Here is a 15,099-nt window from a genome sequence, read left to right on the forward strand (position 1 = left end):
CTTGTGTTGTGTTGACTGTGCTGACTGTGCTTGTTTCCTCACCAACAAGAGTGTGTGTGCCCCGGCTGAACAACCCAGTAGGAACGGACCTGACGATGAGATTTGGACTACGGACGAACGGCATTATAAACTGTCTCCCCCACAGACCAGTTAGTGTTTCCAGGCCAGAGTTCCCTCCTCCTCCCAAGGTCAGCCACCACTATCAGACTGGGAGAAGCCACACTGGAGTTCCAGCATCCAACCCGCACCACGCTTGTAAAATAAAGAACTACATAATTTTGGCACCTGCAAAACTGTGTCTGAGAGTCATTTCCCCGCTGGTATTGTACCTCTCCCTGAGCTATTTGTCACACCTACAAATAATTTTTTCTAGATTTCATCTTTGCAAATTTGTCAATGACTGTGTTGATAAAAGTTATAATAGTGAATTAGCAATGGAAAATAGTTGATTATTGTTCTTAATATGCTTATTTACCACATAAGAAATTTTATACCAATATTACTACATTCCTATAGCCTGGAGCCAGACCCCATGAATTGCAATTGCAGCAATGGCGATTTATGCCATGCCAATGCCGTCCTCTGAGAGTGATTTACTAATGTCATTGTATGCCTTAACCGATTGGTTTGTGCTAAACCAATCACAGTAGCAAAGAAGTTTGATGTAATATGTTCACAATGCTGTAGCAGTCATGGCGTCCGCCTGTGGGGTAAACAAACTATAGCTGCTCAGACTTTGACATCTAGCCAAAATGTCTGGTAGAGGGCACACTGCAAAGCATGCATGCTCTTTTCGGACCAAAGAAAGACTTTCAAGATGGCTTCTATAGTGGCATCTACATGATCTCCACTGATTCCAGCCATGTGGCTCTCTACCTTGTGCACTATAATGGCATCACCACTATAGCGACCATCCAATTCGGATTGACCCAGTCTGAATTTCCCACCACAGAGGACAGGTCCAGTCGATACTATGAAACCTCCTTGGTCCAGTCCCCACGAATTACCAAGGATTCAAAATTTAAAAAGATTTGATTAAAAAGAAACAACCTGAAAAGGGAATATCGTTTTTTGGTTGAACTCTTCACCACTCTGCATATGCATGCTTATGACGGGGTTTGCAAGTAGGCATCGCTTTGTTTTAAAGGGGTCACATTGCATTAGACGGACAAAAGAAATGAAAAAAAACAAAAACAAAAACGCAACCCACAACTGCCAATATTTTCATGCAACTTTCTGACCCCAAAGTCGTTTAGAATATTTGTATACTTTATTATCCCCGTGGGGAAATTTGTCCTCTGCATTTGACCCATCCTATACACACACTAGGAGCAGTGGACAGCCGCAGTACAGCGCCCTGGGACCAACTCCAGTTCTTTTGCCAGTGCCTTGGTCAGGGGCACTGACAATATTAGCCCTAACATACATGTCTGGACATGGCAATTTAATAAGTGGACATGGCAATTTTTATGGTTTCAGTGTCAATATTTTGCTAGAAAAAAGTGAGCAGCTGACTGTACTAATGTGAACCGTAGAGGTGGACACTATTTGCCAGGTCTAACCAACAGAGGATGGCTACTCCACCTCATAGCATTTCTGAAATCTGTAGCATTTCTGAGTATTGGGGGTATGTCTTGAACTGGATACTAATTTTCATCATGGTTATCATTATTTTCTTTTTTTGTTTTTATCAGAAATAGACCTATGATTTACCTAACATACATTTCTAACAAGTCTCAATCCTAACTAAATAACAACTAACAATAAAAACAAAGGTGTATTGTGATGGTGTCTGATATCAATACAATTTAGAGTTAGCTTCAACGGGGCACCAGATACAGGCATCAACCGGTCTCATCTAAAGGACTGAATTCTGAGCTTTCTTTAATCTAAACCCATACAGTGAACACAGGAGATGACTTTTTGCAAAGGAATATATTTAGTACTAAAGCACACTCAATAATCAGGTGAAACAAGTAAACATAAAGCATATAATAGGTAGATTTATGATTGATAATTAGATCAATGTTTAACGCAATTACAGAAGTTGAATGATGGACTATATGAATCAGCTAAGGAATGAGTAATAAAGGAGCTATATAATAACTATCGAAGTATGTAGTAACACTGAATTATGAATATAGAAATTATTATTGAATAATAGAAATGTCAGTGACCACTTCGGGCAAGGTTGCATGTGGTTTTGTTGTGATCAAATAGGTGTGTGAATGTGGCCTGGTACGTCTAGACAAGTGGTTCTCAACGTGGGGTCCGGGGACCACCAGGGGTCCTTGAGGGCATTCCAGGGGGTCCCCAGCAAATTGATGAAGCGTTAAACTTCATTATTTCATTTACAAGAACAATTATAGAATGTAGGAGACTGATTATTTTGATCATAGTTTATCTGTTATCTCTCTCCCTACAATACAGATAGTCATGGAGTTCTGGACAAAATCATATCTAACAATAAAAATATTCTCAGATTTGGGTCCGAGGGACAAAATCGCATCAAATGGGGGTCCGTGGCCCTAATGTGGACTAAATTAGGGGTCCTTGATATGAAAAAGGTTGAGAACCACTGGTCTAGACAGCGGGAGAGCTTATTACAAATGCATAAAACATGAATTTTGGCTTCCAGATCTACACAATATAGTTGACCATAGTAACACTGGCACTACTAAATGCCTGAGCATTTTGGTATCCAACATGATTACCTAAGCCCCATGAAAAGATGAAGAAATTGAATAATGCGAAAAACTATTAAACATCACAGTTACATATACAAGAGATGTACAGTACATTAGAGTCCAACACAATGTCCCAAGGTCCCATGAATCTGTATCAAAGATTTCTTATGATTTTGGGCACACTCCAATGTGTCTCATCTCAGACATTCTGGCGCCTCAAGGATTGCCAGAAACAGGGATGCGTATTGGTGTTATATGGCTGTTTGACAAGTCTGTTCCATGTTACCGTCATTAGGACTGGAAATGGGATGATTTACCTTCAGGTCAGTGCACTGTCTTTAAGATCCCACAGTTTTGTGTTTTTCAGGAGAGAGATCACAGACAGGATGCAATGGGAATATCTCCTGTATGATGACAGGCTGCGTCCACCACAAAGGGTTTTTTGGAGAATTAATGCAAATGCAATACATGCTGGGAAGTATGCTAAAAATTCTTATTATTAAACTATTATGCAATCAGTTTAGTAATGCTTTAAGATGGTATATCAGCTCATAATTTTAAGTCACATCTCCTGAAGTCATCATTATAAGTTATGGAGATGATAACTAACAATAGTAATTTGAAATTGACAAACATCTACTGTATATTCATTGAGTTAATGATTAACGATGTGTTGGTTTCTCAAAATTGCACTATGAGCTTTTACAGCCAAGTCCTAAGTTTACAAGTACAGTCAGTAGTTCACAGCTAAAGAGCTGAAGATCTCCAATATGGCTGCCAGAGGGTGTGTTATGTCACCAGAAAGCCCTCTATTTTTCTGAAGGCAGTTTTTTTCTCTCTGGAATGTATTATCCATCCTTTTGTTAGAGATACTGACAGTATGTGACAGATAGATTCACATGTAACGTATTACTTCCGCTAAGGGATTATGTTTTTGCCCGTTTTTTTGTCTGTCCGTCTGTCAGCAGGCTATATCCGAAACTTAAGAGCAGATTTCCATGAAATTTGGTGGATAGATGAGCCTTGGCCCAAGGAACAACTGATTAGATTTTGGTGGTGATCTACATCTGGGAAGTCCACCATTACACCATTATTGTCTTTAGCCATAATGGTGAAACTACTAGAGATAGAGACTTTATTCCAAATCCTAAGGATATGTTTGCATGGTCAACACGATTATTGTTTTTTAGCCATAATTATGAAACTAATGGAGATAGAGACTTGATTCCAAATCCTAAGAAATCTATCCTATAATTGAAGTGATAGCAAAGATGCATGACAGCAAGTTGGAGAACTGTTCAGCGTTGGCAGAGGTTTGAACTCTCCAAGTGCTTTCTGGTTTTGGAGTTATTTTGTCAAGGTTACAGTACGTTTGTAATGGTTGTAACTATGGGTGCTAAAATGCATGTGATGGGTCAAGGGAAGCTTAACGCATACTTTTTTCTTAGTTAAATGCTACAGGAACATACAGTATTTTTATATATGCAATATATTAATGGTAAAATAAATTCTGGATTGTAGCTTTAGATTCCACCACAGAGGAGAGGAGTTTGAACTAGAGAAGGCAAAATTTTCTAAAGAAAATGTAAGTGTACTTGCTGCCCTTGCAACATTCCCTTAGACCCGGCGTTCGCAAGTGTTGCTAGCGGTGGCCAGTGTTTTGCTAACAATTGCTAGGATGTTAGTAGCAGTAGCTTTAGTAGAGTTGAAGTAGCAGTATTAGTAGCAATAGTAGTAATAGTAGTAGCAGTAGTAGCAGCAGTAGCAGTAGTAATAGTAGTAGCAGCAGTAGCAGTAGCAGTAGTAGTAGTAGTCGTAGTAGCAGCAGTAGTAGTAGTAGTTGTAGTAGTGGTGGTAGTAGTAGTTGTAGTAGTAGCAGCAGCAGTAGTGGTAGTAGAAGCAGTAGTAATAGTAGTAGTAGCAGCAGTAGTAGTGGTAGTAGAAGTAGTAGTAATAGTAGTAGTAGTAGCAGCAGTAGTAGTGGTGGTAGTAGTAGTAGCAGCAGTAGCAGTAGTGGTAGTAGAAACAGTAGTAATAGTAGTAGTAGCATCAGTAGTAGTAGTAGCAGCAGTAGTAGTGGTGGTAGTAGTAGTAGTAGTAGCAGCAGCAGTAGTGGTAGTAGAAGCAGCAGTAGTAGTAGTAGTAGCAGCAGCAGTAGTAGTAGTAGTGGTAGTAGAAGCAGTGGTAATAGTAGTAGTAGCAGCAGTAGTAGTAGTAGTAGTAGTAGCACTATCACTGGCAGTAGGTCACAGAGAGCCAAATAGAGAGATGCAGAGCTGTGTGTGTATCTTACACACTGTATTTTTTTTTTATTCCATGCACAAAATGCAATCAAGCTCTCAAAACAATGAAGACCATAGGCGGATTATGAGACAAAGGGCCCCTGGGCACAGATACCTACTACTTTTTGTTATTGCACTTATGGGAGAGGAAACTACACAATTACAATGGAATTACAAGGTGCAAACACATTATTCTAGGCCTAAAAAACATATTTTAAAGTGCAAAATCTACTGTATGGCCACACAGTAGCTGCATGGTATATGGGTCAGTGGGCCCTATTCTGACAGATTTGGACTAAAAATGCACACTTCACTGCTAAAGCGCTATAGATAATGACGGTAACACTCACTGTGACAGTCACTCACTGTGACAGTGCCATGTTGACACCTTCAAAACAAATGTGTAGGTTATTATAGGCTTTGGTGTTGATATAAATGACTAAGCCCTTTGACTGCAGGGCAGTAAATGTAAAGTCAGTGACAGCATCATCATGTATCAGGCTCTGGCTTAGGTGCCCCCTCGAGCTCTTGGGCCCCAGCGTGAGAGAGACAGACAAAGAGTAAGAGACACCGAGACAGAGAGAGATAGATAGATGGAGAGAGAGAGAGAGAGAGAGAGAGAGAGAGAGAGAGCAGAGCTAGCTTCCGTTTATATGGAAAAGAGATCGCCGGCCAAAGTTCAACATCTTGCACACAAAACACCCTTCTGCTTTAATCTAGTTGTAACGTAAACATTCAGCCACAAAAATATGTTTTAATTAGCATATTAGCAGCATAGAACTGTTCAAAAGCGGAGATATCTGTTCAAAGTAGCAAAGTAGCAAAATGTGCAATTTTGATTTATAGATTATTTTATACTATAGTTTATACTTTGTTATGAACAGTGAAAGTTACTTTTGACACTAACTAGTTACTTTACTTCGTTACTTGCCCTAAATAGTAACTAGTTACGTTACTAAGTTATTCTTTATTAAAAGTAACGTGTTAGAGTACTTTCACATTACCAATGTATAATCATGCCTTTAAAATACGTCTTCTGCTGATGTCATCACTCTTGTACAGAAATCATCACTAATCATCACGTCTGGGACACAGCTTTAAGTAACAATCTACCGTTGTCTAAAGAAAACATCAAGGTGCTTTCAGTTACCTGGTTCCACAGTAAATGTGTCACGGTGGTGCAGTGATAGTGCTGTCGCCTCATCAGGACTGGAGCTACTGGCGATACTTACCGATTGCACGTTTGCTGTTGGGTCACGTCCAGCTGGGATAGATCCATCTTTCAGGAGCAGTTTTGATTCAAATCCTGCTTAGACGTTAGCACAAACATACAAACTAAGTTAACTATAGTCGGAATACAGTGTTTAAGATTTTTTCACTAAATATTATTAACCCACCACACACAGAAAACAGCCTCACTATAAGTGACAAATGTTTCCTGGCATAATGTTCATTTCAATTTCCGTTTTGGGGAGAGACTTCGCTGCTACTACAGCTTAGAAGATGTCGAAAGCAAGACACTGAATCAGCACACTAAATGTCCCGTTGTTGGCTGTAAGGCTGAAAACAAATCTCTACATTCCCTCCTAAACTATTTGGGCTACCAAATAGTATCGAAACTTCTCCAGTCAAACGATACCTGCATTCGATACTTTTTGTACACAGATCTAGAAAAAAATGACTATTTGTATGGTTTTGCTCGTAGCCAATCACCGTTCTTCAATTTAATGCGACGTGTGCTTGGCCACAATGTTATTGTCAAAAATATATTTCAACCACTCTTTCTTTTTATCTTGCGATACTAGGAGGGAATGTAGAGATTTGTTTTCAGCCTTACAGCCAACAACGGGACATTTAGTGTGCTGATTCAGTGTCCTGTTTTCGACATCTTCTAAGCTGTAGTAGCAGCGAAGTCTCTCCCCAAAACGGAAATTGAAATGAACATTATGCCAGGAAACATTTGTCACTTATAGTGAGGCTGTTTTCTGTGTGTGGTGGGTTAATAATATTTAGTGAAAAAATCTTAAACACTGTATTGGGTGCACGGTTGTGGCAAGGATCTTTGTTCAAACCCTTTGGGCTCTCAGTTTGTAATGTGTGAATCCAATATGCTTCCCTCTGTAACAGAAATCTGTCCTTATCACCACCCCTTTTAAAAGGATGTACCAGTTCTATACCTTGAAATTTAAGGGAATTTCAAGGTATAGAAATGGTACATCCTACTCTTGGGTTGCTTCATATAATCTATCGGGGTCCCTACCATATTAGGATTCCATATTTAGATTTTGTAGATGTATTTATTCTTGTCATTTATTCTTGACATTGTGTCTACGATATTTTACTGTGCTCTCTTGAAAGGATTCATGCTAGTTGACAGGGTCTTATAGCTTCTAATTAGTTTCCTTTTACTTGTTATTTATCTTTACTATATTTTGTAGATGTATTTTGTCTTGACATTTTTTCCATTTTTTTCTATATAGGCTACTCTTGAAAGGGTTCAAACTATGTAACGGGGGCATATAGCTCTTACTTAAAATTTTACATGCTATTTGTCCTTGCTTTATTTGGATTCTTTATATGTATTTTGTGGATTACTATTTTTCCTCTATCGAGGCCATATACAATGTGAATGTATGTACATTATGAAGGTTATTTCTTTATAATGTTTTTGATGCTCTCTTGAAAAATTCAAACTATTTGGGCTAACAGGGTCATATAGCTCTTAATTTATTTCCTTTTACAGGCTATGTGTCCCCATTATATATAGATATATTCTGTTTCAGAGATGTTTCAGAGGTTTTTCTATTAACTGAGTAGTTTTGAGCCCTCTATTTACATAGAGCATTCATTAGTCTGTAATTTTTTTTTATTTGTGTGCATCTTCATTTATTAATCTGGTTTGTATAGCTCTTTTTATATAGTCTCTTGCTATATGTTTCCGGTCTTGGGCATTCAGTTTTATATTCATTACTTTTCAGCTTGTGACACCAGTCATTGTTTTTTCTGATTATTGTGGACACACCTCCTTCATTAGGAGAGGCCGTATCTGGGCGGTTCATTCACTGATGGATCCTATTATGCAATTATGTATTCTCATTTCTGGTTGGTGTTTGAACCTCACCTGTCTATATAAATTGCCTTTTCTGCTGTTTTGATTACACTGATGATGGCTTCTAGCTGAAACACGTTCGTTTTTTGCCCATAATAAATAAGAAGACTATTGTTCTGTGTTCTGGTTAACAATATTTACCTACCCTCCTTTGTTTGCAATGTTTTTTAAATGAGCCAAAACAAATTTTTCTAGTATATAATTTGAAATCACTCCATTGTTTTCATACTGAATAACTGGGTATTTGGTGTGTGTGTGTGTGTGTGTGTGTTTGTGTGTATCCATAGAGAAGGGTGCTGCTGTGGAGATTGCCAGAAGTGGGATTCTGCCCACGTTGGCCCAGGCCTTACGGAGTAGAAGCAGCCTGACCTGCCAGGTGGCACTGGTGGTGGCAGAGATGGCACGGGAAGGTAGGTAGCTTTTATCACTATATCCTCTTATGTTAAAATAAATTTGTGTGTAGCAGTGTGTTGCTGAAAAGTAATAACTGTCCTCAGATAATATAAAATAAGATGGAACTTTATTGATCCCTGTGGGGAAATCAGGTCATTGCAGAAGCAAATTATAATAGGATACAGCAGGGAAAGAATACAGTACAAAAATAAAAATAGAGCATAAACAGTTATATAGCAAATTATGGTTATATAAGCATATGCAACCTATATTTTCAACACCAGAACATGTTAAGTAGAATGTTTGAATGGGAAGTATGGGGAAATGTATGGATTGCAGCATTATGAGGCTGTGCAAAATAGTAGCAATAAATTTGGAATATAGACAATATGAAAATATACAAAACATATGAAATATATATGCTATATATAAATATATAAATATATATAATATATATAAAAAAATATATAAAAGTGTGGAAGTGGCAGGAATGTAGAGACGGACAACTTCTCTCGTTGACTACACCAACTCGTGTGTCATTTATTTTCCACCAACTCCTAGCTAATTTACATAGCGCTGCCCAAAAACACAACAAACCTACGTCGAGCTGACGTTGCTCAGAAAAACCAGACTTTCTTAAAGAGGCCGTGTCTCCCTAACCCTGTAAAGCATACAATATAACTGCGTGTGTTAAACATACCAAAACCACAGATTATGGTGAGTAATGTCCATACCCAGATTATGGTGAATAATGTCCATAGAGTCCGCTACATACGTCCCCCCAGAATTCACCATAACAGAAAAAGTCAACGCGGAGGGGGACGGATGGCTTGGCCGCAGCACGGGAGCAGGGGCCAGGGGGCCCGCAGGAGGAGCCTTGGGGACTCTGTGGCGGCGTGAGGGTAGGGTGGGGGGTGGAAGCAGGGTAGGGGGGCGCCTCCGCCGCAGGGGTTGGGCCAGACTGACGGGTCTGTCCAGGTCCAGGTGAGCTGGCTTGAGGCGGTCCACAGAAACGTGCTCCGGCTTACCGCCGACGTCCACCACAAAGTGCTTGTCCCCGGTCTCCAGGACGCAGAACAGGCCATCGTAGGGAGGTTGCAGGGGCCCATGGTGGGCATCATGGCAGAAGAAAACGTACCCTGCAGACTGCAGACTGGTGGGGACGTGAGACCGTGGGAGGCCATGATGCGAAGTGGGGACCAGTGCGAAAACACCGGCGGTATCCCGGAGCGTGGTCCGTTGGTGGGCCGCAGACCAGGGAGCTGTGAAGTTAGGGACGAAATCCCCTGGAACCCACAGCGGCTGGCCGTATATCAGTTCGGCAGATGAGGACTGGAGGTCTTCTTTAGGGGCGGTCCTGAGGCCCAGCATGACCCACGGGAGCCTATCGACCGCTGTCCTTGAGGCTGGCCCAAAGAGTGGCCTTCATGGAGCGATGAAACCGCTCACACAACCCGTTGGCTTGTGGGTAGTATGCGGTGGTGCGGTGGAGCTTCACCCCCAGGCCCTCTGCGACTGCGTTCCAGAGCTCGGACGTAAACTGTGGGCCTCGGTCAGAGGAGAGGTCAGAAGGGGTACCAAACCGGGCGACCCGATGAACGTCCCGGGCCACTTCGGTGGACGTTGTTGACGACAGCGGGACGGCTTCCGGCCATCGAGTGGACCTGTCCACCATGGTGAGGAGGTAAGTGAAACCGTGGGAGGGGGGAGGGGGCCCACCAGGTCCACGTTGACGTGGACCTGATGTGACCTCCTTTCGGGCACCGGGAACTGTGCCAGGGGGGCTTTGGTGTGGCGGTGCACTTTAGAGCACTGGCACGCCACGCAGGTGCCAGCCCAGTCTCTCACATCTTTTTTGAGCCTGTGCCAGACGAACCTGGCCGCCACTAGCCTTAGAGATGGCTTCTTTCCCGGGTGGGAGAGGTCATGTACGGCATCGAACACATGCCGCCTCCACCCAGAGGGAACGACGGGCCGGGGCATTTGGCATGCGCAGAAATTCGAACAATCCGAATGGGGTGATCACCGCCGTTTTGGGGACATCCATCTTTTGCCGTGACAAAGTCCCAGCCGAACCGCTGTCCGCCGAAACACAGCTCCACGTACCTCGTGCGGTAGGTGCGGATGGGCTGCCGTTAGCGGGGGGGGGGGGGGGCGTGCCCGCCGGCCAGGATGTCCACTCTCGATGCGGGCAGGAAACTCCTCTGTGCGCCCGTGTCGCACAGGAGACGCCGTCCGGAGATGGTGTCTTGGATGAACAGCAGCCTGCCTGCTCGGCCGATGCTCAGGGCCACTACTGAGCGCCGGCCCCGGCATTTCCCACCGCGCTGAAGCTGCATGGCGATCGGCACCACTTGGCTTTGGGCCCAAACTTTGCGTGGTAAAAACACAGGCCGGGGTCCCGCCGCAGACACGGAGCCGTTGCTATGGCAGAGACTGTTGTGTCTCCAGGCAGTGGCAGAGCTTGGGCAGGAAACAGCGCGGCCACGCAGTGTTGTTGACCAGCCAGGAAAAATTTATCAGCCTCCTCAGCTAGAGCACGGCAGTCAGTGATGGCGGTGTTGGCCAGAGCAGCCCGTATCTGGGAAGGCAGCTGTCGCAGGAACAGTTGGACGAAGAGGAAATTGGGATTGTGCCCACCCAGGAGATCCAGCATCCTGTCCATGAGCTCAGACGGTTTGCTGTCGCCGAGGCCTTGTAGAGAGAAGAGCCGGCTAGCCCGCTCAGCGTCAGAAAGTTCAAATGCTTTCAACAGATGGGCTTTGAGTGTTTCATATTTATCTTGCTGCGGGGGAATTTTGAGGAGGCTCACCACTCGGGATGCAGTTGAACTCCCGAGGGCCGACACCACATAATAGTTTTTTGTGGCGTCCGCGGTGATCTCTCCGGCGCGGTGCGCCTCCGTCTGGGCGAACCAGGCTGAGGCCGACGATTCCCAGAACTCTTGGGAATCTTCCAGAGCTCTTGGGCAGCTTGAGGGAAACAGCATTAGTCGCCATGTTCGTGAAGAGCTGTCACTGGAAACGTCCAGCAGACAAATGTCGGGGTCACCAGTGTGGAAGTGGCAGGAATGTAGAGACGGACAACTTCTCTCGTTGACTACACCAACTCGTGTGTCATTTATTTTCCACCAACTCCTAGCTAATTTACATAGCGCTGCCCAAAAACACAACAAACCTACGTCGAGCTGACGTTGCTCGGAAAAGCCAGACTTTCTTAAAGAGACCGTGTCTCCCTAACCCTGCAAAGCATACAATATAACTGCGTGTGTTAAACATACCAAAACCACAGATTATGGCCATCTAAATCATTACCCAGGATGATATCTACCCCTCCAATAAACAAGTCAGGACGTACTGCCATGGCCACTTCCCCTTGCACCAGGTCCAAAAACAAAGTAAATCTATGCAAGGGTACACTCAAAGGAATTAAGCCAATCCCTCTGACCCATGCAACATCATCTGTGTCAGTGCTGGATAGGGCTGGGTATCGTTTAAAAAATTACGATACCAGTACCAATACCAGTACCCTTAAAGTGATACCGATATTAATAGAGTACTTCATTTGATACCTTTTTTTTATGTTTTGGTGGCATCTCAGCACTCTGAACTGCCAACTCCCTCACATACACCGCGCTCGACTTCACCACCACAAACTGTATGGGTTGTAGCTGCTGCAGTAGTGGCCAATCACACGTTGCATTAAATTGAAGAACGCTTGCGGTGATTGGCTACGAGCAAAACCATACAAATAGTCATTTTTTTCTAGATCTGTGTACAAAAAATATCGAATGCAGGTATTGTTTGACTGGAGAAGTTTCGATACTATTTGGTACTGGGTTATTTCGGTCGATACCTTAAAGGTATCGAGTACCGATACCCAGCCCTAGTGCTGGAGGAAAAAGGCAACACACCCTCCCGAATGAAACTGTGAAAACCCCCAGGATCCCTTAAGACATTAACTGCCATCTTCTCAGCATGACTTGCCAAGGACACAAACCCAGATGTAATGAATGGGGTGAAATCATTGTCCATTTGATAACCCGAGTCTAGGCCAGACTGCCTTTCCGGGACTGCAGAACTCAATTCGGGCAGCGCAGGAGCTACCAGTGCACAAGGTTTCACATATACACTATCAGCAGTGGAAGCAGAATTTCAATCCCCTTAGCAAGTGGACAATGGCCTTTGTTCTTACATGAATGGCAAACTCTATTAGGGTCACCATACCCTGCAGTGGCCTGCAATGTCACGTGCAAATTCTGCATGAGTTTGCTTTTCACCTTGCTGCCAATTCCTGAACTTCTGCCTGTAAGCTTCCGGAACCAGTTCATATGCTTTCAATACAGCCATCTTAACCTTTGCATAATCCATACTCTCAACAGGACTAAGGGCAGAATAAACCTCCTGAGCCTTCCCGAGGCTAATTGCCCCAGCCAATGTTTCAGGGGTGCTCCTGAGACAACTGCTACTAGCCGCATGTATCACACACAAAAACAACAAACCACTATCAAAACAAAAAACACCCAACAGTCCCTGCTAACAAGGAACTGTTGCTTCCTCCTGCCTGGGGAAAATGAACAGATGCTCCAGCCAAACAGCCTAAACAGCAGACTATCCAGCTACAATCCTCCCCACAACAGTACAATGTATGAAAAGCACTTACCGTTCCCCATACAATACCCCATACAATATCCATACAATACCGGAGCGTGCTGTAAAGTCCGCAAGTCTGCAAGTCCGCCGAAGTCCGGACATTTTGATTCAGCCAGAGACACAAACAGGCAGGGCCATGGCCTGAAGGCCGTCACACTACTGATAACAGTTCAATGGTGAGGCCAAAGAATAGGGGGGAGATTGGGCACCCCTGATGTGTGACGTGCTAAGGGGAAGGACTTTGAAGAATGAGTGTTTGTATGCACATATGCCTGAATTGAGGTATAAAGCAAGCATATCCACTCCACTCTGTTTAAAGGCTTTCTCTGCGTCAAGAGAAATTTACCACTTCTGGTTTCACAGGAGAGGATGGAGTATGGATAATGGTATGAAATCTTTGAAATGAGCAAGGACCACACCATCAACAGAATGCGATTTGAATGTTTATTCAGTGATTAAGCGTTTGGCTGTAGATAACATCTTCTTCTCGGATATGGATTTGGAGTATCTTTGCAAGTGTTTTTACCTCTACATTCAGGATTGAAACATTTATAGCAACTAATGGTAATACAGTTATGTTTGGTGTTTATGGCTCTACACTAAGCTGCTCCCTGCTTACCCAGCATCAAGCTGCACAGAGCAGATCGAGCTGGGCAGGAAGTCAGACACAGGAACGGTAGAGCATCCGGTCAATTTTCTAAATAAAACACCCTGTGCAGACTCCTGATCGTATATCACATCATCAACGTTATAACCGAGGAGAAAAGGAGAAGAAATGCAAGTGTTCTCCTCCTGCTAACAGGCACTGTATGTGAAATATAGATACGAGATAATTATGAGGATGAATGTATTTTTAACAACTAAAACAGCCACAAATCTTTGATCCATGTCGTTCATAACTGGACTTAACTGTATTAACTTTGTCTGTAGGCTACAGCACAACAAAGTAGGAAATAACAACAATAAACACAATTAAAACAGACAAAAAAAGAAACCATTTAACTACGTAGCCTACTGGTAGAAGCACAAAAATCAAGGAAAAGTGACCAAATCAGCAAGTCAAACAAAACGGCCAGACAAAACGCTCCGCTTCTGAAACGCTCCCGGTGTGGTATGAAGCCGCGCAGAGGACGGAACAATGCTGCGTCGCCCCCAGTGGAATCCAGGCGTTAAAAGCCACCATAGGCTGTAGCAAGAATCAGTGTAAGAGGAGGTCATTTAAATAGACTGCCTTGTTATGAGAATGGATTGTGATGGGTGTGCGTAGCAATCACCTGACATCAGCTGACCACGTGTGACTTCTGTGTCCTGTCTGAACTAACACGATGCTCCATTTCATGAAAGTGTTTACATTTGCTGTTCTTTCTGTTCTGTGATGAATCAAAATTTAAGCGCAAAATCAAAAATGTCTTGTAAACAGCAGCGAATATGTGCTCCATCCAGAGGAAGCCCCTGCAGATATATTACAGTCATTTTGTGATATGAGACAGTAAAAGTCGTAGTAAGGGTGTTAAGACCCAATTTCTTACATGAATTTAAGATTTCTTCTTTTCCTCTAACTTAATACAATATTTTTGAACGTAGGTGATGTAGATTTTGATATATGGGATGTTGTATCTGATATTATGTTTATGCTTATATATAAGATATACATGTATGTTTGATATTTTTGAAGTACTACTGTTTTTTTCTCTATGTATCTGTTTTCTATGTACTTTATTGAATTGTTAATTATTTTTGGAGGTTTATCGCCCTGGGCGGTTTGGATGGTTAACCACACCTGCCATCATAGAGCTTGTCAGCCTCGGTGTGCATGATGTATAAATATGGGTGTGGTTTCCATTTTTCAAACATTTTGACCTGACGAAGATCCAGGTAGGATCAAAACATTGTCACTATTAAACTTTTGTGGCATGGAGCAAGTGTGCAGGCGTTACTCCTTCTTTCATTGACACAGTTTTCTGATAGCCTTGCAC

The 15,099-nt window shown here is 42.9% G+C and overlaps 1 protein-coding gene across 1 annotated transcript in view; it reads left to right on the forward strand.

Moving 5' to 3' along the window:
- Positions 1 to 15,099, forward strand: part of LOC139664856 (rap1 GTPase-GDP dissociation stimulator 1) — a 48,379-nt gene that overhangs the window by 14,625 nt on the left and 18,655 nt on the right. The window contains exon 2 of the mRNA XM_071543832.1: positions 8,366 to 8,488. Coding sequence (XP_071399933.1) covers positions 8,366 to 8,488 — 123 coding nt within the window. The remainder of the gene's footprint in view (positions 1 to 8,365; positions 8,489 to 15,099) is intronic.

Source organism: Centroberyx affinis, unplaced genomic scaffold (genome assembly GCF_046629955.1).
Source record: "Centroberyx affinis isolate AG114_WGS23_722 - 3 ecotype Tasmania unplaced genomic scaffold, CSIRO-AGI_Caff_v1 ptg004383l_1, whole genome shotgun sequence".
NCBI lineage: Eukaryota > Metazoa > Chordata > Actinopteri > Beryciformes > Berycidae > Centroberyx > Centroberyx affinis.